At 40.5% G+C, this 26961-nt stretch overlaps 1 protein-coding gene and 1 long non-coding RNA gene across 5 annotated transcripts in view; both read right to left on the bottom strand.

Annotated features, from left to right (window-relative positions):
* Positions 1-784: 784 nt before the first annotated feature.
* On the bottom strand, positions 785-16665 carry LOC108507612. 3 transcript variants are annotated; one of them, XR_001878201.1, is made up of 6 exons: positions 16327-16665; positions 15904-16032; positions 14052-14147; positions 3872-4249; positions 2941-3002; positions 785-1220 (listed from the first exon to the last, which is right to left on the bottom strand). It is a non-coding gene; the product is annotated as an uncharacterized LOC108507612 (long non-coding RNA). The 3 variants fall into 3 exon arrangements; XR_001878199.1 differs by having other exon boundaries at positions 785-4249; XR_001878200.1 differs by lacking the exon at positions 15904-16032 and having other exon boundaries at positions 785-4249.
* Positions 16666-18927: 2262 nt separating this feature from the next.
* TLK1 (tousled like kinase 1) overlaps positions 18928-26961 on the bottom strand; it is a 68492-nt gene continuing 60458 nt past the window's right edge. For both annotated transcript variants that reach the window (XM_017835606.1, XM_017835616.1), the window contains exons 18-21: positions 26633-26768; positions 23989-24100; positions 23591-23698; positions 18928-20682 (exon numbers count right to left, since the gene is read on the bottom strand). In XM_017835606.1, coding sequence (XP_017691095.1) covers positions 20506-20682; positions 23591-23698; positions 23989-24100; positions 26633-26768 — 533 coding nt within the window. In that variant the 3' untranslated portion in view covers positions 18928-20505. The remainder of the gene's footprint in view (positions 20683-23590; positions 23699-23988; positions 24101-26632; positions 26769-26961) is intronic.

The raw sequence follows: 26961 nt of genomic DNA, 5'->3' as shown, positions 1-26961 counted from the left end.
AAATCTGCCTGCATGTGATTCATACTTGGCTTTTTAAATTGAAATTTAGGATGAAAGTTGTAGAATAACTGTAGATGATACACTTGTAGAAACTGTTGTGTGCACTGTACTCCAGGTGGTAGCCTTTGCTTCTGGTATTGGGTACAGTTAATGTGGAAAACTTTCTGTACCACTCCAGTCCTTTTATATTACTGGGATTTCATTTATATGTGTTTGCTACAAGCATATGCTAACTTAGCCATATCATCATCAGGCTGGAGCTAAAGCCTGTCTCAACAGCTGTGTAATTCATTTCGGCAATGTAGTTTGCCTGATCAGTGTTTGGAATAGTAGTTCCATCTGACTGCTGATCATAGTAATAGCGTCTCAATTAATTCGAGTGGAAGCCTTATCTAATACCTGTTGTCCTGTCTCATCTTTATCACTTAAGTATTTGTCTTTCTTCTGCCCCACTACTGCACATTCCTCATCACCTGTTATGGCAAAATCATGTGTCAAAGACAGACCCTAAATATTTTTTTCATACTGTGAGCAGTTTAGTTTCTCAGCTGCTTGAAGTGTGAAATCCTTCTGCCTTGCTAAATAGGGCACTCGCTATTTCTCAGAATGTATTTTTATTTACCTTTGTAAATCCAGTGTCACATACCTTAGAATTAAACCTCAACATGAGAAGAAGGATGTTCCCTCTTTTCTTTCCTCTATACAGAGCAACGGTGTTAGTATCAGGCTTCATTGAGCCTCACAGGTCTAACAGTCTTTTCTGCAACATGGTTACACACTTCCAACCCAAGAACAGTAAAAATAGAATTTTCATCACACAGCATATTTAGAACAATTGCTGGTTGTAATCAGATGCTTTGAACTATAATCCTTGGGTAGTTGGTTTTGTTCTTACAGTATGGCACAGTGTCCTCTGGAGTAGCATCTGAAGTTATCTGGTATGATTCTGTGCTTTCCAACAGCAAGCTGCAAACTTTCATAGGTCTTGCGCAGTTGTCTCTAGTAGCAGGCAAAATAAGATGCTTAGTCTGAAGTTTTGCCCCTTCTGTAGCTATTTTAAGTCCCGTTGTTGCTGACTATATATCCAGCCTTTTGATAGCTGTGAGAGCAGTGGAAGTGAGACAGTGTTTAAGTGTTGCCATCAGCAATTCTGCTAAAGGTAATGTGACTTCAAATTTGGTGATGATTTAATGGTGCAGATTTAAGATGCAATCTCCCATCTGAAAAGTCATAAACATTGTTAAATCAGAAACTTACTACTTAAAATAGAAGCAAAGACCTTAAATTCACACAATTGAACTCTGTCCCTGGTTTTTTAATTCCCTCAACTAGATGAAATCATACCTTAATCACTTCTGGCAAGGGTCTCTTAATGACTTGTTTTTCTCAAAAAAAAAAAAAAAAAAGGGGGTAAGAAGGAATAGGAACTTAAGATACACCAAGGGACTGACAGCTGATGTTTCCATGAGTTCATGTATCCAGCTGTTAATGAACAGTTACAAAGAGACACATTAGCTTTATTTAAAGCATTGACACATAGAGTTCTTTAACAAGTACTGAGAGCAGATGAAGACAGATGTACCATGAACATCCCCAACCTTGCATGTAATCAAGAATGATTAAAGTGTATGACCTACTCTGAAATGCATAAGGTAATTTCCTGCTCCACCAAAGGCTGCTCTGGGGCTGTGCTGTTCACTGTATTTGTTGTGAGGGGAGGGCTGTCTCAACAGTGTGTGAGCACATGTGGAAGAGGTGCATTTTGCAGCTTGATGCTCTGCTGCTGCTCCGGGAAACAGCTGCTCAGGCTGCAAGGTCATGGCAGGAGTGTGGACAAAGTGCTAATGGTGGAAATTTCATAGCTATGGTCATATAGTGGGCTCTTTCTGAGCCGCTGACAGCCATCTTTTAAATCCTGTTCACATTAAACCTCCCTGTCACAGTTGGAGCTCAATTCGTTCCCGGGAAGTAGCTGTGCAGGGCCACGAGATGGCGTGCACCAGTTTCTTTTGGCTGAATTTACAGGATAAAACTCAGCAACAATGGTGGTTGGTTCCCACTCCTCCTGCAGCAACTGTAGTCAAATGGATGCCAGCTGGATGCTGAATGATGATGCTTGAGAACTGTAAAACCAATGGATCTGAAGGCAGAAAGGGGCTGAGCTTAAGCTGTTTCCAAGTTCCAGTTTTGCTGAGTGTTTGCTGACTTAAGCCAAGCTAATCATGGGGCTGGGTGAAAGTTCTGAAGAAAGCAGATCTTTACAAGCAGGGACTCGTTTGACATAGTGTAATGCTAAAGGAGAGGCGTGGATAATATTTCCAAACTCTCTGTGATGTAAGTGCTGATTATCAAATTAAGTTGAAGGGGGCAGGATAAGGATCAAGGATGTTTGAGGGTAGAGCTCTGTTTTCCTCAATTATATAAGGCTTTGTCTGTACTAGTCACATAAATGTATTCACAATCACTCCATAACATGGAGGCCTCATGGGCACCAAGCTCAGAGGTTTTGGTTCTTCATTTTGACTCAGACACCTAGAATCTGTTGCATTTTAGATTTGAATCCTGTAATGGTAGGCAAGAATCAGACTGCAAAAGTGTTTCTTCATTTTTAAGTGTCTGTAGTTCATAACTAAGTCATGCTTGTAATCCTACTCTGTACATTCTTCATGGTAGTCCAGGGCTTAATACATATTTGTGCAGCCCAGCACAGTGTCATGCGCTGTGCTGTGCCTTCTAGTAATAACTCTAGCTAATAAATGGTAGTTTAGCTCAGGAAACAAAAATCTTCAAACTGATTTGCCTGTAACATCTGTGGTAGAAACTGGGTTTTTAGCTGCAGTGTAACAGAGAGCCAACACCTGCCATAGCACAGTTTTTAAGTGGAATATTTAAGGTGCAATACTAATGTCAAAAAGCCCCGAAACCAAACAAACCACTTACCTCAATCAAACAGAAAACTCCATGTAGCTCAGGTGAATCTCTAGCAGTTTGGCCCTGCAGCCCTGGTGAAAGAGTTAAAGGGTAGTAATCTGCCATTTTACAGAGTATCAAAGAGATTTGCGGATAGTGGATAGAGAGCTAGTGAGCTGAGCAAGGAACAGATATATCCTTTTCCAGAAACCCCAATTCATGTTGATCCTTAGGCCGTATGAATACATTATGTTGCCAGGGTGCGGCCAGCAATTCAGAATTTCACTTGGGTGGATGACTGGTGTTTCTTAGGACCGGTCTGTGCAACTGATTTCAGCTGAAGTTAGTACCAAAGTGCAGGGTTTGTGCTACGATGCATGTGAAACTGCATCAAGACTTTAAGAGTTCAAAGGCGAGAGACCTGGCATGTGGGGACCTGCTCTGGGTGGAAAGGGTGAGGTAGGGTCCATGGTTTTGTTACTCCCCTCACAGTGGGAGAATGCAGACACATCTCTTCCACTGGCCACATGCCTGCCTCTCCACTGCCCTTCCTTGCACCTGGAAAGGCAAAATTCTTCCTTAAGAGGAGGCTGCAAACATTACTTGCACTGACAAGATGACTGTGACTCTTATCAAATAATCATGTTCTCAGCCTTGGAACTTGTGTCCTATGGGATCAAAAGTTATGTTTCATCCTTAGTTCTGCAGTGTAATACTTTTACTCTCTCTGAACTGTTTCCTGTCTTAAGTTCACAGTTAATCCATCTTAAATGCTGCATTCCAGCATTGCTCAGCTCACCCACAAGAGAGAGCTTCAGAGACCACAGAGGTCAGGCTCACCTTGGGCAACCCCTGGCAACAGGGAAAGCCTATTCTGCCAACAAAACAACCCGTTTTAATAACAATCCTGTTGTCTGAGAGGATTGTTTGTTCTGCCAGCAAGTGGTGCATATTCACGTACTTTGTTCGTGGCCCTTGCAGGTTAGGTGAGCTGTGAAACTCCAACAGAAGCTAAAAAAATAGGAAGCATGAGTGAATTCAAGCTGCAAAGCCTGTAGTCAACATAGACTTGCTAGTTATGTAAGAAAAGCCTGCAATGGATGATTATAGTATTAGCAAAAGCAATGCAGAGCTATGGGCTTTGGTTTGATCAGGGGCACTGGATGTAATGGGTCTCACTGAGAGTCGACTCGTCTGGACCTTCTCGTGTGCAGAAAGGACATAGCACTGCCCAGGCCCTGCTCCCTGGATACATCTCTTCCCAGCCCTCACAGTTCATCAGCCACATCCTCTGCTGGCAGCTTTTATGAACAAACGGTTCATCTCGGTGTTCTTGCTCCTAAATGAATGAGAGACACAAATAGCAAATTGTTGGCAAACACCGCTACATTTTCACCTGCATAAGAGAAGTAGTTTCCAGTTGTTGGTACTGTACAGAGAGAGAATACAGACAATTCAGTAGCTAAGACTTAGCAGTGACCATCCTGCTACAAATCTCACTCTTATCTTTCAAGCTGACTTTCCCTGAAATTTGTTTAGCAAGTCTTCAAAATAATATTTAAAAACAAACTGAAGATTTTAAACTTCCCATCCTGGTGTTTCTAAGTACCTCTTTTGTGGGCTTGGAGCTGTGCGCATGCTAGTGTTTACACAAATTAAGGAAAGAATCTGGGAACTGAAGCTAGATCAGAGGAATAGTGCAACTTCTTCAAGAAACATTAGAACTTGTAAACAGAAGTTGCAATTTTTACAAATAAAAGCTTGGTATTAACAGTTACTAGGCATCAGTCAAGTTTTATCAGCTATGATGCTAAAAGAACTGTAAGAAAAGATATGAGAAGCTATTTCACAATCCTGTTTATTCCCTCAGGTAAATATGTGTTCACATGAAACAGGAAACAGAACAAGCATGGTCCTAGGCAGTGACACTGCTTTACTAAGGCTCAGAAGTCTGACAATAGGATACGTTTTTGTTACATATAACAGTACTTGGGTAAAATCCTTTAAGAGAGCAACCACAACTTCTAAGAAAATAGAAACCAACTGGAAATCTGTGCATTGCCAAATAACATGCTGGGCACTGGAAATTAATGACTTTGTGAAAAAGTTGCCTTTTTTTCCAAGGTTACATTTTTATTTGAAACAGATTTCTTACTCATTTTACCAGTAACACCTATTCAGAGAGAAGACAAAAAAACCCCACAACCCAAAACCACACTTGCTCTCTGGGCACTAACTGTTTAATAATGAAAAGGAACTTACTGTTCCTAACCCAGTTCTTGGCCATTTTCATTCCTAACTACAAAAAAAGTAACAAAAATGATGTATTTATGGATTGCATTGTGCTTCTGAATATTTTTAGCCTAAAAGTACACATCATAAAGGGATAGAAAGACTGACAAATTCAGGGTGAAATATTAAGAACTTTGAGGAACTGAACCAAATATTTTTCAAATGCTCCTTGGAAACTGCCATACATCACTCATACGGAAGCGTGCTCGTGCCTCCTTACCTGCAGATGCCCACTGCTGGAGTTCATTATAGTCTGCTCCCCAGTCTCTCATCAATTTTCAGAAGTGCTTGCATCAGCCTTTACTCCTGTCCTCGCAATGCCTACCTGTCAGCCTACAGACTTCTGCCTCTGAAAACTCAACACCATCCCTCAACAAGTACATTACCAGCTCCAGATCTAAAGGACTTGCTGCCTTGGTGGTTGCTGCCATAACTGGCGCTACAGAGGTAATATTTCAAGATAAGGCCTGAAGGCATCTCGGATTCTTGCCCACTATATCATCTTCTTCCCTTTTTTCTCTCTTCACCTTACTCTCCCTGTCATTTGTAGATGGGGCCTTGTAGTATGATTCAGAAAGGCTAGAAAGGGTTGCTAAAAACACAGGGATATTTCTTGTGGTGTATAGGAAGAGAGATGCTGAAAGAAAGCTGTTTAAAGGATAGAACCCAGATGGCTTTCTTCTTACTAATCACTGCATTTGGCACTCCGCTTGGCTATTCCACAGAGCAGAGGGGTCCTACTGTCACCTCTTGCCTAGGATTCCTCATTTGCCATCCTCACATGATGAGTGCCCATGCTTTTTGAACTACTTCTCCTCTGACTTTCCAAGAAAGGAGAGCAAGTCACCACCCACATGCACTGCCTGGAATGCTCTGCACAGCCTGGTCACTCTGCCCTTCAGCTGCAGCCGGTGCTCACCTCAGAGCCCTGCAGCTCCTGTAAAACATGAGGGCTGGCTGCAGAGAGGATCACAAGTCAGCCAGTGGGAGACACTGCCCCAGGCCTGACACCTGAGATACCACATCCTGTCACTGTGAAGGTGCAGCAGCAGTTTTTGAGAGGCAGGTTAGCAATGAGCAGCTTGCTTGTGCTCACACCATTTGCATGCTGGAGGAGAGGTACCACACTCTCCTCAAGGAAATTCTTCAAAAGTATTAATAGAAAACTTGCTATTGCATACGGGGCTGAATTTGAACAACCTCTACAACTGATTGCGATGCTGAGAGCAGCTCATGAGCACAGTGCAGTTTCAAGTGCAAGGTCTTTGCTTCTAGCCCCATGTGCTGTGCAAGCGGAATACTGGCTGTTTAAACAGAAGGTACACTTCACTAGAGGAGGGTGCTTGATGAGTCCTCTACATTACTCCTTATAAAGACCAGAAATGTACTTTCTGAAAGAAAGATAGTATGTAAATTGATTAGGCAAATAATAAATAATGCCCCCAGCCTCCTGCCTGCAGCAGTCTCTGAGTGCTGGGCATATGGCACCTTTCCAGACCACATGGCAGCCAATGAGGCAGAGCTGGTGATTATTATTTTACCCACCTTTGGCAGGAAATAAAACATCTGTTTAATCCTGACAGTGGGACTCCTCAGCAGTTAAGCTAAGATGGTTAAAAAGGAATATAATTAAAAAATATGTTTCAAGCAGCAGAAAGCAGTGATAAGACTTCTCAAATTTGATAAGACTTCAGTCACTGATAGTTTGGGAGCCAGGGGATTTTTTTATGGCTGTAGCCAGTCAGGACTTCTGTTTCACAGCTCAGGCAGAAAGAAATCCTCCTTTTGCAAAAGGGCACCTTTTCAGCTGGGCTCAAGGGACAAGTTGTGGCTCTGGACTGTTCATAAGTAGAGTGGCTCTACTTGCTGCTGCTCTCAGCTCTGGTTACCAATGGTGTTTCTCATTGCTGTTCAACCACAAGGCAGCGTTAAGAGCTTGAACACCTGGACTATTACTGTGAAAAAGCAGCAAGAGCAGACATGCCATTCTGTGAAATATATAAGCAGATGAAGATATTTTTTGGGGTGCAGAACAACTTCTAAAACGATCTGTTCCGCTGGAAACTTAAACCCAATATTATTGACTATGAATGAGTAGCCAGAGGGCTGACTGAACAGCTCAGCTAAGCAGTGATGAATGGGAAGGACAGCTGCAAATCTCACCTTATGGAACAGCAACAGGGCTCTAAGTGGTCAAGAGAGCCTCCAAAAGAGTGAAGGGTATTTACAGAGAGTGATATAGTCATAGTGGTCCAATGAAATTGTTTAAAGGGAATTTGAGACCAAATATGTATAATAATTCCTCTGTCTCAGATTAATCTGCATAGCAGTCTTAGCAGGAAAGTGTTCAAATCCCCTTCCAGAAAAGGACAAAACAAAGTCTTGGGTTTAGCAACCCAAAGAATAAGCCTGTGCTGAATTACTGGAATAAGATGAAAAACATTTGCTGTTTTGTGGGATTCATCTCACTCTATCCTCTTCATATCCAGCAGAGCTTGCTCACAGACACTGTAATGCTCCTCTTTGAACTGGCTTGGCTCAGTGGGTGGACAAGCATTTGGTTAGTGGTGGTCACTTTGGAGGGAGCAGGGTTTGGAGAATCTTTACAGGCAGTCATTGAGAACAGATTCCAGCTGGCTGCAAGCACTTCCACTAGGATGTGATGCACAGCAAAGTCTTGAGTGAATGATGCTTCTGAGCACTCTTGTGAGCCAATAAGCACAAGCACCCTGGCATGCATGGCAGCACTGAAATGTACAGTCATAGTCAGTACTGTGCCACCTCTCAGGAAACAGTTGATTTTGCTGCTGTTTGCAGCAACAGATGTAGAATAAAACCTCCAAAAAATTGTATCTATTTAAGGCATAATAAAAAGGAGCCTGAGTCCAACCAAAGACACAACTGAAAAGCAAAAATGGGACTTTGGTGACTTGACTTTGCCTATTGCACTTCTTTACTGGCTTTGACTAGGTCAAAGAAAGTGTCCAGCCCCTGCAGCTACAGGTAGCTGTTGTCCTCTGCTCAGCAATATAATCAGCTATTGGCACAGAGCTGTAACAGAAGCTGCTGCTCTGGTTATGGGCTCAGAGCTGCTTAAGTTGGGCAAGATCATTACCATCTTTCACCCAGACCTGCCCACCATAAAATGTCACCTTGAGTTCCTATGGAAGCTTCACATTCCTGGATGAGTTGGAGCATATTCTTGAGAAGGAATTCAAACTTTAGTTGATAAAGGTGGATTATATACCTACAACTATTAAAACTCTTACAGTGTTTTGTTTCCCTCACTGGAAAGGGTGGACTTTTCTTCCCCATTATAGTCTTTGTAATATTGTGTGCATTTTTTCAAGGGTACACTGCAAAAAGAGTGCCTTGCTTGACTGTTGGCTACATATTCACAGGTGTCTTTGCTGTCAGTTATTGATGCTATCAAGAAAGCAGCATCCCTTAAAAGGCTTCCAACTGAATTTTAGCTCCAGGCCACATACTTTCTCTCTGCAGGGTATCTTTTACCCTCTAATCTCACTAGAACAAGAAGGCTTTAAAACTAGGAAAAAATGAATGAGGAAATCAGTGACATGAATTATACACCAAATGAAGATAACTCCCTCTGTCTCATTAGCACTGTTTAATTATGCTTGGATTCAAATTCTAAATATAGTTCATACGAATTCACAGGGCAAGTGTTTGCTTCCACTGTTGCAATCGTCTCCGCATCTAATACTTCTCTCTCCTATAAGATCAACAGTTTTAAGGACCTGTCTGCTTGAGTTTCACATGCTGACACTTCACCCCTTGTAAGTGAAAAATGTTGGTTAAGCAATGGCTTATGTTTGATATTTGCATTGCTGTGAGAGTCCAGAGGTCCCACCTGACTTTTCAGCTTCCTGTGCTGGGTCTGTGTCAACATGTGGAGGGAGTCCCTGATACAGATTGCTATACTCTTAACATGGCAGAGGCAGTATATTTTCAATATGCTCTTGTCACAACCCATCGGTACTGGGCATGATGTTCATTATAAATTCTCATCAAGTTGAACAAAGGCACCAGACCATGTGTCAGGAACTCTTATACTTTCATTGTACAGTTTCCATAACTCCAGCAACCAGCCCCCTGTTTAGACTAAAAAGGTGTTGGCTAACAAGAACTTAAATTCTTACAATTCACTTCCACAAAAGATATTGGCTAACAAGCCCTCAATTTTGTACAGTACACTTCAATAAGTTCTCAACTCCCACAACAAACTCCTCAAAGGTGCTGGCTCACAAGTTGCAACACACAATCCAAGTGCTGACACACAAGCCACAACACACCATTACATGAAGGTGCTGACTCACAGGACACAACATACCATTTCTCAAAGGTGCTGGCTAACAAGCCACAACACACCTCTACAAGGTCCCCACTCCCACAATAAATTCCAGTATGGAGTATAGAGTAGAATATGATAGCTGAGCTTTGCCCAAGCAAAACAATAGAAGAAAATAAAGAATACCATCAGTCCTTAGGTCTCGTGTTGGTCCTGCCTCATGGATGGTCCAGAGCTCAGATAAACCATGAGAGTGAAAGAGAAAGAGAGGAAAAAGAGAGAGGGAAGAGGTCCTTTTATAGCTGACCTGGTGCACGCCTCTTATGTAAACTAGATTTTCTGTGCCCTTTTTTTTCATGCATGCCCAGTCATCCCTTCTCCAGGAAGGGAGCTAGGGGAATACTGAGCATGAGTCTCAAAGTGGAGCAGGAAGTTGTCTCAGAACAGCTCTGCCCCTCATCCACGGGACCCTCTCCTCTGATCACCTTCCCTGTAGCAATGCTCAGAATGTTTGAGACAAAACATGCTTAGGTTGGTCCTCTACACTTGTGTGGATGTATTAATGTGTGCATGTGTCTGACTATCTATCTGTCTATCCATCTATCTATCCATCTATCTATCTATCTATCTCTTTAAATGCAAACCACCAAAGTTAGCAGGAATTTGGGTCTTATCTCCCCAGTCTTGGTCAAGCATTTGACCCAATCCACCCCTCTTTGGGGTTAACTTTTATGTCTTTACCAGTTTACTACTACAAACCTGGTAGCAAATATTATTTCTAACTCAGTCCAGTTACTAGTAGATTTCAGCAGGATTCTAGAAAGCCACCCTAAATCTGTGTCTTCTACCAAGGGGTTCAGCTGAGAAAGAGAAAGGACCCACTCCTTTCTCCCGGAGAAAATGCCTCCAGAGCCAGCTCTCTGCCCACCGGAAGAAAGCCTACTCTTAGGCCATGTACAGTGCACCTGTCCAAAAGAGCAATGAGGATGTCTCTTCAGTTTGAGAAAGGTGGGGTTTAAACAAGCACTTCTGCACGAGACAATTCTAAAAGAAAGAAATGGGGCAGGAAAGAAGAAAACACCTCTTTCCCTTCTAAGTCTGATTAAAAATTCAGTGTTAAGAAGCCACATCTGAAAAGGCAAAGATTTGAAAACATCATCAGCATTTCTAAAAGCACAGTGAGTGAAAACATGCTGCCTAGAATGGCCTGTCTTTGCTAATCCTTTAACAGTGGTTTTGTTTGACTCAGAAATACTATTAATTAATCTAACCACATATAAGGATTATTGATTGAGTGAGAATTTTACTGCTCTCAAAATTAAAGTTTATTTCACTTATGAAAGCATTTCACACTTGCATCCTGGGTTGGTACGTATCTGCCAAGAACAGATGTAATTGCTTAGTCACAGTGTGCAAAGGCATCTGATGCTCAGTGTTGCCTTAGCTTTGGGTGTCCAAAGGATAATGAACATAGATGCAGTACTAGATATGAGCTTCAGATGCTTGAATTCACGCAGGATGTAGAGCAATTACACTTTAGTAACCGTGGGATATGGGATAATTAGAATACCAGGTTCTTCCTACATTAGTTTAGTCAGGGAATGCTTAAAAAAGATGGTAGGTTTTTGTAACTCCTACTCCCTGGAGATAATTAAGCAGAAATGGCACTGAGGGGTTATATGCTGGTAGCACCCAGATCTCCATGGTGGTTGCTGTGATTATTACTGTTTCTTGAAATTTTTGGTTCTGTGCAATCCCTCATCGGACAGCTAGCCCAGCATGGTCCATGTGCTACATCTTTCATATGCTAAAAAGGCATTTGCTTAGTCAAGCATTTGTGTGATGGTACAGAAGCAACACTAAACTAACCAGCTACCTGAGGGCCCTACAGAAAGTGGCGCTGACTTGCAGAGGGATGTTTCCTATATCTCCTACTAGTGGCTTTGCCTGCTGCTGCACAATATCTGTGCTGTTCGTTGTCTGTCAGGTGAGAGATAATCTCTCCTCACCCCTTTGCCCCACGACTGATTTCAGTCCATGAATGAAGTTAGCATACCATCCACAAGGGTAAGATTAATAGCTGCTGTGTGAAGGAATGCTCTTTGTTCCAAGCCCTGCCTGAAAAGTTTTCTCCCTGTCAGTCTACGAGCAGAGACCCAGAGACAACCCTGAAAGCAGACCCTAATCTCTGGCAGTTTCAAAGGGTGTAATGCAAACATGAAAGAACATAACTGCTGGATACAACTAATTGCTTTAATGAGAACATGCCCTTGGGGTTTATGACAAACAAATTCCAGTTGCTTTATTGCATTGTGTCTGAATTTCCCCTGTCGCTTCAGTTGGATACAGCACACTGTTGGATCATGCCTGGAGAAGGAAGTTGTTTGTGAGTATCTGGCAAGATGTCCACACAATGAAAATTCGAGAACACTGGTAGGGTAGCCAGCCAACTGTCCCCATTAGGAGAGATGTTCCTCTTGAGGGAAAGCCAGTGAGCCAGAGCTCAGCTGTGAGGGTAAGCCTGCCTCTGGGGAAGGACAGGCAGGCAGCAGAGCAACCTGAGCTGAAAGGGAAGACCTTTCAGCTTGGTGTCCTCCACCAAGCTAAGATGCTGCCATTTCCAGAAGAGTTTCTCCCCTTGCTCGCTACGCCCACTGGTGCTCACACTAGCACTTCCCAGCACTGGTGCCTACACTCGTGTGACTGCCTGGGGCCTCAGGTCAGCTCCTGCTCCTGGCTGAGAGGTAACCCAGCCAAAAACAGGGCTGCATTTTCACCCAGGTCCACCAGCTGATGAGACCTAGCACACAGCTAGCGCTCCTTGGTCTGGAAGCAAGGGAGGCTGTTGGGTGCAAAGGGCTCAGGGGTGAGCCCTGGGTTTGCTTACACTGACTGAAAAAACCCTATCTCCAGCTAGGAATGTCAAACTGAGTGATGTTAAACCGAGACCAAGAGCACCATAATTCTCCCACCATCTGTGACTTTAGTCCAGCAGCCATAAAATAGCATTTTTCCATCCAGACACACAAATTGTCTCAAACCAATACACTTTGTTACACGCCATTCCTCCTCCTGTTTTACATAAGCTATAAGAGAAACATGTTTCCCTTAGCATTTGTTGAGTCAATAGACAAGTACAGCCCAATGCTACTGAATTCCAATTCCTCATGCCAATTTCTAGGAAAATTAGAGTCTTTAGTATTTAAATCCTCTGCCTCCTGAAGGCAGAGGAGCCGTCATCCAATATCCCAAAGGGATGAGCAGTCTTGACCGCTCAGTTACAGCATCTGCAGCTCTGATACTGCCACAGCCACGCTCTGTGTCGTGCCAGTGTGAGGTGCAGACAAGTAAAGCAGGTGTTTAGCAGTCTCAGTAGAGCACCTTGCTTTGCCATCTAGTGGGCACTGGGAAACCGGGTGCCTCCTTCCCTGGGCTGCTGGCAGTGTGTCTGATGCAGATCTCCAGTGGCAAGCTGAGTTTTGATATACCTCCCTGATTTTAGTCTGAGGCTAATCTATAAGCACCAAAGTTGTGATGATTCAGGCACCACTACTTTTCCCCTTGTGCCCTGGGTTTGGTTTCTGTATGTCCAAATATGAAACACAATGTAAAACTATGCCACTGGCCATTACAGCAATTCACCTTCTATCCCCCCAGTGCAGAGTGGCAGAGTCTGAAAATGTTCTGGACACAATGCAAGTTATCTAAATGAACACAGCTGAAGTGTCATTTCAGTCACACCATCTGTCTGGAGCCTTGCCCACCTGACTCCTGGTTGCTTTTCCCCATTTTCAAATAGGAATGGCTCATATTGGCTTTTCTTCATGATCTCTGTGCCCCATTTGTGTTGCTTCTTAGCACAAAACTAGCAAAATCCTTTGCAACCTAAGTAATGCTTTGCAAAACCAGAAGGGGGAAAAACATGAGCTGCCTCACTCAAAACATAAAAAAAAAAGAGGCCTTCACATTGCTGCCTGACGTTAACAGAACACATCAAAGCATGCCCCAAAATAGAAAAGCGATCTCAATGTAATTCAGCTGAATTCTTCTCAGTGGTCTCCAAGATAAGGAGAAAAAACCACAGCCTTTTTACCATTAGGATCATGTTTTGTTTAATGTACTACCTACATATGAAGATTTTCATTTTACCAATATATTAAAGTATAAGTGGAAAAGAACGAGGGTCATTAAAAACACAGGAACTCTGACAGATGATAAAGGATGACAGAGGAGTAATTCTATTTTATCCATACAGGGTTTGTTAATTGGGTGATAGGACAATAACCTTTATGATATGCTAATTTGTTAGATTGGAACATGTTTGGGCTCAATCATAAAACTGTCCTGACATCTGACACTTCTAAGACGACAATTTATGAGATTAGCTCAGCACCTGATACAACCTTATGTAATTCTACAAGCAACATTCTGTGATCTCATATAAATGTATGTGAATTGACATTTACCAATGGAACAAGATGCTCCAAATTCACTATGGGCAAGAGCTCACGTGTAGTTTGCCAACCAATATGTTACTTACCTGGCTTTGCAATAGAAGGACATGCAGGGAAGGTATTCCAGTGCTCAAATCACTGACGAGAGCTCTGCCAGCTGCCAATGAGCCACAGCTGCAAGCCTGAAACAAACCATTTGTGCAGTGGTTAGGGTAATTATTTCTGTCATGAAGAAAGTTTTACATCATGCAAATGTACAAAGCTGTGCAATAACTCTTCATGTGGCTGTTTAGAGGGACAAATCCAGAAGAATGAAAGAAGCTGCACCATCTCACTAAGTCAGCCCCATGTATGGGACCATTTGGCAGGTCCTGTTCCTCTGCCGTGCTAAGCCCAAGGGCAGAGGGGGTCGATAGCAGAATTCTGAGAGCATGGGGGATGTTTTACTTCGAGTCCTTTAAATCCTTGCTAGTTCCATTGGTTTGGTGGAAACCACTGTTTTACCAATGAAGGCAAGTGAAGATATACTGGATCTGCTCACATGCACAAAGCGATGCAGTTCTTGGTGCTCTGTCCTGCAAAGCTTTCATCAATGCTAATGGGGAATCAGTTCCCTTTTCTAGCTTTCCTTCCAGGCCTGCTAAAGTCAAGAGTGTCCCAAAAAGTTAAGCCACAAAACACAAGAAACCATCTCTCCTGTTTTTGTCTTGCATTTAGAGAACTCTTTTCTGGAAGCATTAATAGGATAGAGGTCACAATGCAAAATACATTCCTGTGTATTCAAACAGTGTTTCTCAAGGCGCTGCACACATCACCCCACTATTACACTGATTCTTACAGGAATCTTTGCTATCTATCCAATTGTTAAGTACTGCACATTTTAGGAATGCATTTTCCATGCATCACATACTGTGGCTGCATGGTGACATACCTGGAGTACTCCTGGGCACGGTCCCAGCCTAGCTGTCCTAGAAGTTGCAGGGCCAGTGTCTGAGAGATAAAAGATACCTATTTAAGTACAGGGTCTCTTTCTCTACAAGCCCCAGTTCCAGTTATTCCATTGCAGTGAAAGGTGTGCAGAAACTGTATAAATTTAGGTTAAAAGTCATTTGGGCAACAGAAGACACATATTGCCAGATTTTACCTAGGAATGCTACACTGTGAAATACAATCTTTGCATATATTATATAAAGGCCATTGACTTGTAGATGTGTGTGGCACTTTTATCCCTTCATATGAATCATAAAAAAACCAACCCCATGCTTGTACATACAGTCAATGTATTTAACATAATACATGGTCTTTCATAAAGTTGCACACCGTTGATATTTTAAGCTATCATAGTTCTCTAGTAGTGAACAATATTTAGAAAAAGTTGTTTTGAGAGTGCACAAAGCCTCAATCTGTCCAGAATTATAAATATTTCAGTATTTCAGCATCGGAAATAAACTAGGATATTGATTCAGCAAGGTACTGACAGGCACTTCTAAGCTCTGAAGCACTGGATAGTGCTTATGCCTCTCTGAGCTGTAGCTGCTGCTCCCAGACCTTACTGAAGACAGAGACTCTGCTAAGGACTGTCCTTCGAGCCTTGGAGAAGACAATTGCACAACTCCCTCATACATCAATACTAAAAATAACAGGAAGCCAGAACCCCAGGCCAGCTGCAAAGCTGATTCAAACCCTGCACATGGGTAAACAGGTTTCCCAAGAGTAACAGCAAACACAAGGGTGATGTCCAGGGACTGCTTGTTTTTAACACTGGGAATACAACAGCCCAACAACAGAAACAATAATGGAACAGGGGCTTGGAGACGAAGCTATGGCATTCTGTTCCCAGGAAATGCTTTTTCATTGGTCTGGAGAGTTCTGCTCCGCTAAATACTATGGCATAGCTTCCATACAAGAGCAAGAAAACACTTCACTTTGCTAGCTGACCTGCTGGTCTGATGGCAGCACATCCTCTGAGGATATACGAAATGTGCTTTTGATCTCCTTCACTCTTCAAAGACAAAGTCCCTGTGCATGCTTCTGCAGAGCAGAAGATATTCACATATCTGCACAATTCTGAAATTCAAACATCACATAATTTCTTAATGATACCTGATTAGCTCTCAAGACACTAGATACAAAATGAGATTTCTAAGGAAAGCATTTTTCCTTGACATATGCACAGAATTTTACTGGCTTGGGAAACAGAGCACAATGAAAAGATAGCAAGGCGACTTGATTACTTAGAAAAAACTAATTTCTCCAACAGCAAGTTTCCCTATCATTAGACTCCTTTCACCAATCTGTGGTCACGAAGACATGAAACTGTTGGATTATTCAAAATTTCTCTGAAAATATTTGCAGTCTTACCTTTCCTACAAACACAACACAGTCCTCAACTCTACAGTCCATGGCTGCCTGGAGCTGGGTATGCTCCAGGCCTCAGGAAGGGTATTCACACCCTGAAGCCCATGGCAGGATCACGATGGGATGCGACAGTGCCCTGCTGCCCATGATGTGGTGGCAGAGCGACACGTTGGGCTGGCTGGCTCACGGAGTGTGGGGCTGTGCATGGGAAACACAGTCAGGCCATGCCGCCCGACACCCCTTGCCAATGAAACCAGAGTCCTCCTTCTGACTGTAGCTGGCATGTAGAAAAAAGTATTTTTTAACATCAGTTGCAAGATGGAAGTGTTTTAGAAAGTATAAGGAAACTCTCTAAACATGGTTCCTCTAAATTTTGAGGCCGTCCCTATCCTGACACTCTGCCCAGGCCTTCTCCGCCTCCCCCAGATCAGGTTCTCCAGTCAACCTTCCCAATGCAATGTTCCACTTCTGGAAAAGAGCAGCAAGTCCTCAGGGCGTTTTGAAGAAAAATAAATGACCCAAAGACACTTCTCACCTCCTGGGAGGCTCCTTCCCTCAGTGTCCCACTCTGCTACACAACACAGCAGCAGGGGCACCACTGACCTGCCCAGCTTGGGCCCTGTTGTGCTGTGGGCTCTTCTGCACCAACAGCAGCAGCTCCAGCCCAGGTAAAGTTGAAATCCAGAGCAAGGCTGAAGCAGCAGCGCTGTTGGGGACCTACATCCCCTCCCCAGGCTGGATGTGTCATGTCCCACTTGGCTGCGAGAACTGTGGGATAGGGAAGAAAGAACCAGTCAGGCTGGTGGTCCCCCTTTCTGCCTTCAGAGAAAAACGCCTGGTTTTCTCACATTCGGGGAGACATCAGAGCTGGAGCAGGAGCACTCAGGTTGCTTCAAATTCCAGGACATGCTTTCCTTTCCAGGGTTGCTGATTTTAAAACACGCAGTCACCTGCTTGGGCTGCCATGGGGGTCCCAGCAGTACAGAGCTCCACTTGGCCAGGCGTGGTCAGCAGTGCCTGGGCAAGCACACAGCTGCCATGATGCTCTTCCTGACTACTTGGGAGCACTAAAAGCATTTTTCAGAAAATTAAAATATTAACCACCCTCCATGGAACTGGTATCTATCAACTGGTGTAGACCAAGTTCAAACTGAATAGTGCTCCACAGTGAAATCTGAACAAATTCAGTGCTAATATAAGTAAAATAAAATAGTGCCAAAACACAGTTGCTTTCCAGGCACAAGCCAACCAACGTTAACTCTGGCTGCAAGGACCTGTAGCACTACAATCAGTTACAAGTGCAGAATTTCTCTCACAGTCACCCGTTTCATATGTAAAAGGGTTTTTCTTAATTATACGGCAATGCAATATTTTACAATCTTCCATTAAATGTAGACATTTAAAGTATTCATGAATTTAAAATAAAGGAAGCTTTTTATTTCCAAGATTCATTAAAAACTGTGTGATGAAGTTTAACTTAGTTTCTTCTGTCTACCTGTCATTAAATCAGGAGAAAGTTTAGGAAACCTAGTGATGGATGATACACAGTGAAATCAGTAAAATGAGCGTAAAATACAGACTGAACAGCTGATACATGAATTACCTAGAAGTGATCCAGAACTCCTCCAGTAACTCAGGCTTCTAGACTCAGCCTCAAGGGTACTTCTATCCCAAGCACAACTTGCTGAATGGCAGTCACCAAACACACAAACTCAGACATCTTCCTGTGACCACAGAATGACTACATATGGGGATACAAAATTTTCATTAACAGTACTGCAAGATGTTAAAACAAACACAACTGTGCGTATTGGGAGGTAAAACCTCAAACTTTGATTCAAAAGAGGAGATGGTGACTCTTTTTTTATCTGTAGGAAGCTTTTTCTAAAGAGGGTGTTTAGGTTTCAGAAAAATGCATTTGTAAAGCTGAAGCAAATGTCATGTACTTAGCCACAACAGCCTATTCCCAGATCCTAACCACAGAAAAAGCAACACTGTATATAAACCTTCTTAGTTTTAGGTAGCTGTAAAATTCTCAGTTACTTAAGTAGTTCTCTGATACATTGCATAACTTACCTTTTCCAAGGGTAACCATACCACATTCCAGAGAAATAAAAATAGTCACACAATTGTACATATTTTCCTTAGGCAAAACAGTTGATTTAAATTCTGTTAGTGACACGTGCAGAATAAGATGGAATAAAATCTAATGTGAGCTTACAGTTATAGCATTCTCCTCACACTCTGCACTCTGTCTCGTGCCATACAGAGTGAAAAGGATGCAGTGCCAGTTGTCTATTTGAGTCTAATTTTCTAGTCATTCTATAAACTAATTTTATTCCACAGCTCAAGAATTAAAGAAGGATCACTGACATACTTAAGAGTTGTTTCTGTGAGATCTATTCAGTGAAATGAAGTTTCATTACAACAGATGTTTTAAGTTTCATGGAATCCTCCCCTTTCACCTCCAATGTTACTTAATTATTGTATTACTGGCCTTTTGTTTGTAATTACAAAGAGTGTGCTTTAAATAATTAAGAGCAGCTCAGTGATACAGTTATGTGATTTGCCCTCTGTTGAAATGTAAAAACACACCATGAAAACTTTGAAATTTCAACTGCCATTGTTTATTACTGTTTTGGCTACATTCTCTACAATTTCAGCAGCATCTTAAAGAGACAGTTAACGTTTCTTTATATACAATGAAAACAAAATGGCTTGCAACATCAGAAACAAGAGCAACAGTTTAACTGTACAATACTAAATGAAAACCTGTGGTAATACAGCCTCCTCTTCCTGCAACATGGACAAAATTACATATAGGTATTCAGCATCAAGAATGGGATAGTAAAAAGAATAGTGAACAGGAGAGAGATACACTGTTCTGAAAAATAAGTTTCTACCATACAAGGCAGTTAGAAAATGTTTCACATTTTAAAATATCTGTACAAGCCACAAGAAACATTTCCTTGTTGATAGGAACTTCCAGAAATAGAGAATAACCATGAGCAACTTCTACATCTAGTATCAATGCGCTCTGCAGGTTGAGAACGCAATAAACTGAGTTAAAGAACTGTACTGTATATTGCCAACACAGATCTGTTTGACATGCCTTGATTGTTAACAGATTGCCTACTCTCAATCTCTCTGACACGTACAGTTGACTTGCACCTTAAGGAGGTCATTTGATTCTTTTGTAAAAGTAAAAGCAACATCATTTAGCAGCAATTAAAAGCGCCTTGAGGGAGACTTAAAAAAAATACAATATCCAATTAGAAAAAGCCATACTTTAAACATTTGTACAGGAATAAGTTGCTGAAATTTAACTGAAAATGTGACATCTGTACAACAATTTACAATAGAGCTAGAAGGGAATTTATCATTATTCCTGCATAGAACATTATACATGACCTGTTTGCATTTGGTTTCATACTGTTGCTTGCTTTTATTAGAAGCCTGGAAGGTTTCACAAGTTTTGATACCACAGCAAGTGTAGTATTTTTAGAAAACTGAATGGATTTCAAAATTAGCAATCTATTTGAGAAGTAAGTACCAGGAATTTCATATCACCCTTCCAATCTAAATTCATGAAACACCACCACATTTTTGGAGGTACAAGCCTGAGTTGCCAAATAAAATACTCTACTTTTAACTGAGAAATCTGATACAGAACATCTTTCACTGTCTCACACTCCTTACTTTGGTTTCAAAAGATCAGTGTCTTGGAAAGATGGCAGTTCATTTAGTTTATGACCAGGCACGAAATTTTTCCTGTGTTTTCAAATTTACTCACTACTCTTTTAGATTTAAATAATGAAAAACTACCCTTCATGTTAGAACTTTCCAGTATCCACCAAATGTATTTTAAGTATTAAAAAGATTATTTACAATGTTCCCCAGAAAAAAACTAAAAACCTTTTCTTCAGTCTTAAACACAGTATACCTGCTAGTTGTAACAGGAAGTGTCATCCTTCAATGTTTAACGGTGTTTCTCAGAAGGGTACATTTATTCACAGTCCATGATCCATTCCAATCATACAAATGACACTATGTAGGAGGACTTCAGTCTGAAAACACAGTTATCAAACTTGTCCTGTGTAAAAACACTCAAATGCTTTCAAGCTCAAGTCTGCATCAGGAAACTACACAAAGGTATCATCCCATTCCTCGGCTGGAGAAACTTCAGTACGAAATAATGCTTGAAGTAGGTGGTGTAGGGGATGCTGCTAGCCCAGTCATGTGCAAGTTTCCTGAAGAATTCGATCTCCTCATGTGAGGGAGAAGATAAGGATCATTAGCCAGCTGGTGGACATCAAATCTATCCTCTTTTCGGTATGCTAAACAGCGTCTAATAAAGGCCTAGAAATGAAATGTAAAAAGTTACACCAGCATTCCAAATACTTACCTCTGCTTTCAGGCAAATATGCAAGTCCTTCTGGATAAACTAGTTTTTAAACAAATTCTTGTTATTAAGTAATTCAGTTCAAATGACATTTTAACTGCTAAGCCCAATGAAAAAATGGAACATCATGGCAGAAAGAAAAAACATCAGTAAATTAATTGGCTTCAAATAATCACATTTAAAATATATATTTCCATGTTTAGGAACTACATTTACAAGTAAATGTGCACCTCACCCAATCAGAATTCTGCATGTGTTATGCCTGAACAGCCTAGTAAAAACCAAGAGCAAGTGTCAGAGGAATGAAAAAGTAGACCTTTATACTTTCTCTACTGAGCTTCTAAAACCACTGAGCTGAGTGGTGAAAAGTAGAGAGATTATGCAAGGACAGAATCTCAACACTTTAGTTGACTTTTGAAAACACAGGCATTTCCACATGTGCCATAATGCAGTATAGCAAAAATGAAGAATATTTAAGAAACCACTACCTTGCTGAAACTCTTTTCCCAGGAAAAACTCAATTGCACCTGCTTAGAATCACCTAATCAATTGAAAAACTCTGTAGCTAACTTCAGGACTGTTCTTGAGTCACTCTGTTATCCTACATTTAGGTCCATGCAGTGTATGCCAATCATCCTGTGCTGAAAGTTTCTGTCCAGTCTTATGTCTAGCATACACAGAACATTTGGTCTCCTGAGAGCTTGGGCTTCAACATTTAATGACAGAAAATCCTTATTATTGCTACAGAACTGATTAGAACATTATTACTTAATTTAGAACTTAATTTAAAAGAATTACATATCTCTTCGATAAATCTGTTCAGCTCGTTGTTCTTTGCTCCAATTAAAAAATGGAGATTAAAGGAAAAAAGAAGTGATACAAGTTACAAAGAATCCTGCTAGAATTTCATTTACATATCCAGTATGAAAAAGGTACAAAATAAAAATCACGCACATCTGTTAATATATATTCACATGTTCTTGAACATTACAAATTTTAAGCAAATTCTTCACAATAAATCCTTCATAACAAATGAACTGTTAAAACTTATTTGCAAGATCCTCAGAGTAACAGTTTGTGTGTATAATGTTTTTAAAATACTTCATGATTTTGTGGCATTGTAGACATACTAATGATAAGCAAAGGAGACCACTGCACAAAACAGGAAAAGGTGAGGAGGATCAAAGGACAGTTGCAGTCCGAAAACTAACTGAGTCCTTTCAGGTTCCATATTTACTTCATAGCCATGTTTTCCAAATCAGAATTTCAGTTTACAAGGTGTTCTTTTCCAACTGCCAGGCCTATAAATCTAAAAACAATTTGGATTCGACACAATCATCATAAATGGCCTGCATGTGCAAGTTAGTCTGAAATTGTTTTGTAGTATTTCCACCAGAGAGTAATTTCGCCCTCTCTCTTAAAGCAATTATGGCAATGTTAATATGAGACAAGAAGACCAGAAGTTTATTTTAGTCTTTCCAACAAACAGAGCATGAAATACACAGAGAATGCAAAAAGTTGCCAGTTCTCAATGTTGAACTGCCTACTCTTTCCTGACATCCTCTATATAAAAATTATTACTGACAAAGAAATGCAAAGTTAAAAGACAGGGATATAAACTGTTAACATGTAATGTTATCAATTATATGATGCATATCTGTCAACTGCAATTGAGGGAAATAGGTTTTCCAAATGGGGGTGAAAAAACAAAAACAGCAAACAAAAACCTCAACCAAAAATAAAAAACAGTAATAACTGCAATTCTTCAACCAATTTTTCATAACCTGAACTGCTACTCTCTCACTAACACTACTTTTAGAAAATATAACCAATAGAAATATACCACAAGTTGTAACAGCAGGTTTATGTACCCAAAAGACTTATTTTCTTGGGAAGTTACAGCCTCTAGTAATAGGTTTTCTTTCCTTTTAATCTTTAGAAGCTGAATCTTAACATTCCTAATTTTTTTGCAGCTTGTGTCCCAAATCTAAGTATGTTTAATTAGTTGCTGAAACTTGAACAGGCATTTGACTGCCTTTTTTTTTTTCCAAAGAGCACATCTTCTGCATCTGGCCATGAATATATCTTTCAAAAACAGGGAGAGTTTTTACAAACAAGTAACGCACAGATAACATTTTCTTCCACACTCACAGAATTGGATTTGCGTTATGGATGCTCACAGCAGTATTCATTTGGGAAACCACTTTAATCTGTTTCTAAATAGCTAGTCTGTGTTGAGGAGTTTGATACTACTAAGATTTTTAAATAAAGGCCATCTACACCTTTGTGGCAGATCAACTAGTATGGCAGTTTTATTTCCTGAATCAGTATCACAATACCTTCTAGATTCTTAAGATTAAGAATTCATGTTTCCAAACTCAGCTTTGAATTAATACACACATATTATAACCTTTCAATAGGACAAGTGTTAGCAGTCATATGCTCCAGGTACTTGGTAGTCAAATAGTTCTTCAAGCCAATAAGGTTGCAGAGAATAACATTCACTATTTTCAGAAAGAGCTTGTTAGTATCAGCAGAAGTATTTCACAAGAACAACTAGTGAGACAGCCTGAATGAGACACATAAGGTCCTCTGGGCAAAACCAAAGCAGACAATTTTTGAGGTGGCCTACTTTAAAACCACTTGCATATTTTTGGAATATATATGTAGTCTTGCTTTGAAGTACATGGTTTTGAAAAGTCCCAGAATAAGCTTGCTTAAATAAAAATATCAAAATACTAGTTCTCTGTTATGTTTTTCTACATGTTTAGTTACTATGTCTGACAAAATTCTTGGGTTAACAGCAATTTTACAGCTGAATCCTTTAAGATGAATGTTTTACTCAGAGATGATATTAAAAGTTACCTTGGCTTCATTGCTTACAACAGGTTTGACAGGGAATTGAACTTCTGTGGCTTTTAATATTGTATTTTCTTGTAAAATATCTTGCTGTGATTGATTGTGGCCAAATGGCTGAAAAATAAGCACATGATTTTCTTCATGAGAATTATCCAACTACTTTGATTTTGTAAGTATTTATGCCATAGTAAGTTGCTGCAGTGTTAATACAAACTGCTAACCATTCTGCAAATAAAAAAGCTGCAGGCAAGATTTTCTAGTTTCTTGCCGTATCAATGCACACCGCCAAAAAGTAACACAAGTAATTTTCCATGGAAATTCATGTTTTTATGACTGTAATTCACAGTCTATTGAAAACAGGCATTTACACTAAAACTCTTTAGATTTTCAAACATTTTCCTTACCTTTCTACCATAAAGGCATTGGAAAAAGATTACTCCGACTGACCATACATCAACCTTATTAGAAATCTTTGGTGGCTCTTTGCCAACTACAAAACACTCTGGAGGCAAGTACCTGGAAAACAAAACGTGCATCTCAGTGTCTTTAAGTATGGCATCACTAGAACACGTTCAATTATCAAACTGTACAAACACCTCAGGTACACATCTCTGATCTTCTGACAACTCTACAGTTGCCTTATGATCTGCATTCCAACACCTTGCACACCCATCAAAACTGACATTACAGGTTTTTGTACAGTCAGTCAAACAGAGGGTCTCTTTCACACAAGCACAAATACAAGCATTTTTTTACCTAAATCGCCAACTATCACTTTGTTTTTAATTGGGACCTCAGTTTAAATATGAACTTTCTCAATCTATCAAGGCAAGGAAAGATGAGAGCCAAACAGGTCATTTTACAGCAAGGCCTGGTTAGGAATCAAAATAATGCAGATATGGCTTAAAGACTCTTTACCTAAGTTTTCAGTAAAAATGATGATGTTACCCAGAAGGGTATATGATAGACAAAGGCGATTGCTATTTCCAGCCCTATGACCTGTAGGAATACTCAGAGAACTGAAAGCTGAGGAAGTTCCTGTGCCAATCCTGAATTAGAAAAGAACTGATGAAGTGGAACTTCCTTTAAAAAGCAACCAAAACCTTCCAAATGTATCAATTTCAGTGAGGTATTACTGACCGTAATATCTAAAATTGAAAAAGGTATAAAAACTATTAGAGCAACTCAGACCAGGCATTTTTTCATCAATGACATGAAAGACTTAAAAACAAATTCTGAAGAAATATTTGTAGAAACGGAAATAAGGAGAAAAATGAGTTAAGAATGCAACAATTTTGAACAGTATCAAACACTCTCTTCTGGAATACTTGTCTATAATTCTGATTACAAAAACCAAGAAAAGTGAGCTTAAAGTGATACAAGTGCAAAGAAGGTTACCAAAATGATTTGAAGAATGGAGAGCCTATAGTTCGGGGGGGAGAAGGGGGAAGTGAAGGCTATAAAAACACCAAGGAGCAAGTACTGGGAAGAGAAACAACCTACTTGAGGGAGGACAGTATTGGCACAGGAACAAACAAGCATAAACTGGCCACAAATAAACACAGTCTGTAAATTAGAGGATTAGGTTTCTAATGATCACAGAACTGAGGTTACAGAAGACACTTCAAATCAGATTACTGGGGACAAAACACTAACTAAATTTAATACAAACGTCTGTAAGTTTACAAAAGAGATGATGTGACCTAACTGCCTGGAAAGGCAGGTAACTAGATGCAGTGAGTGAAGAAATCCCTTCCAGGTCTATGCCGCTGACAGTTTGTGCAATGTACTCTGAACAGACTCGTTTCCCATCTCAAACTCACTCCAAGTATTTCCCTCCTCAGTGATGACTTTGGGCTCAGAGAAAGCATGATTTAGAAATGCAGATTCATCGTGAACCTATAATGGTTACAAATCTTTTTTACTCTTAGTTTACAGCGCTAGTAGTGCCTGTGGCATTCTAGATTTAAATCCAAAGGCCAATATTTTTTTACATACTTTCCTACAGTATAATACTTAAAGTGATGCTGAAACAGGTAAAACACGAAAAAGAGTAGCAAAAGCCTAACACTTGTAAAATGCTTTAACTTGAATAATCATCTTTTCCCAGTACGTGCACAGTGGCATTTGTGGAAGAGTAAGTGTGTTTTCTTTTCTCAAAAAACCTGAAGGATAAGGCAAAAACTTTATTACATGCAACTTCTGAATATGGGAAAGGTTGCAAAGCAAATGGGAATGACACTGGCTTCTCTGTTTAGTTAGGTTTCAGCTCCTGACTGATCTTACTACAGGCACACTGAGGAGAGAAAGAGCAAATGAACTAACAAGTAACAACCTGGCCCATACAGGCTTTCTCATCCACCCACCCTGACACAGCTACCATGTACCCAGGCTCAAAGGGCTACTGTGCCATGAAGAAACTGCATCTTCAGAGAGCAAATTCTAAAAACAGATTTTCTGTAAGCAATGAAATGCCTATTGCCATTTCTGTTCTTGGGCAGCTCTAGAACTTCAGTGTTTTGGACAAGCACGCAAATGCACACAAAAAACAAATCACAGCTGCTGAGCTGTCATTAACCTTTAGGATGGAAGAGTGAATACTCTTTTGTCCTAAGGGCATTATCTATTGGTAATCCCTGGTCTACGATTTCCAAGTACTAAGCACCCACACTTAATCATCACAGCTCTGTCAAATGTCTTCAACCACCAGCAGCCAAAGATTAAACACCTGCTTCTTCAGAGGAAGCCATGTTTCTAAATCGCAGTGATCATCTCCACGCTTCTATATACACACAGACACACCACATACACATATATAAAAAAATAAACAACACACACTCACACTCTCTTATCTTACTTATTATGTTACTCTTCTAACATTTGGGAATATCAGCATTAACAGTACTGCACAAAACCCTTTCTTTGTCATCCATGTTAATATTTTTAGTCCTAATTCTCTCATCAAATTGGCTTTATTTAAATTCAGAGCATTTACAAAATCTGAACCATCAGCCAAAGTCTAAAGAGCAAAATCAAACCAGGCCTCACCAGTAAGTTCCTGCTCCCTGTGAAGTTAAATCCATTCCATCCACCCCATAGCTATCATCATCCATTATTTTGGACAGGCCAAAATCAGTAATTTTTATTTCTCCACATGCTGTTCCATCTACAAGAAGGATATTACCTATTCGGGGGGGAAAAAAGAAAAATTACCTCAAAACAGCTAAAGAATGCTTTATTTTCAAAACCAGGTTCAATTTTTAAGAACATCTAACTTGACGAGGGCTGACAACTTTACATCATCTTTATATCCTCAAGTCTAGAGTAACTTCACTATAAAACGTTTCAGTGCAGTTTCAGGAACTCTCTGGGTTATC

The sequence above is a fragment of the Lepidothrix coronata genome, unplaced genomic scaffold, assembly GCF_001604755.1.
Source record: "Lepidothrix coronata isolate B3197 unplaced genomic scaffold, Lepidothrix_coronata-1.0 Scaffold7, whole genome shotgun sequence".
In the NCBI taxonomy this organism is placed as follows: Eukaryota; Metazoa; Chordata; class Aves; order Passeriformes; family Pipridae; genus Lepidothrix; species Lepidothrix coronata.
This window is presented reverse-complemented; position numbering and strand designations above follow the sequence as displayed.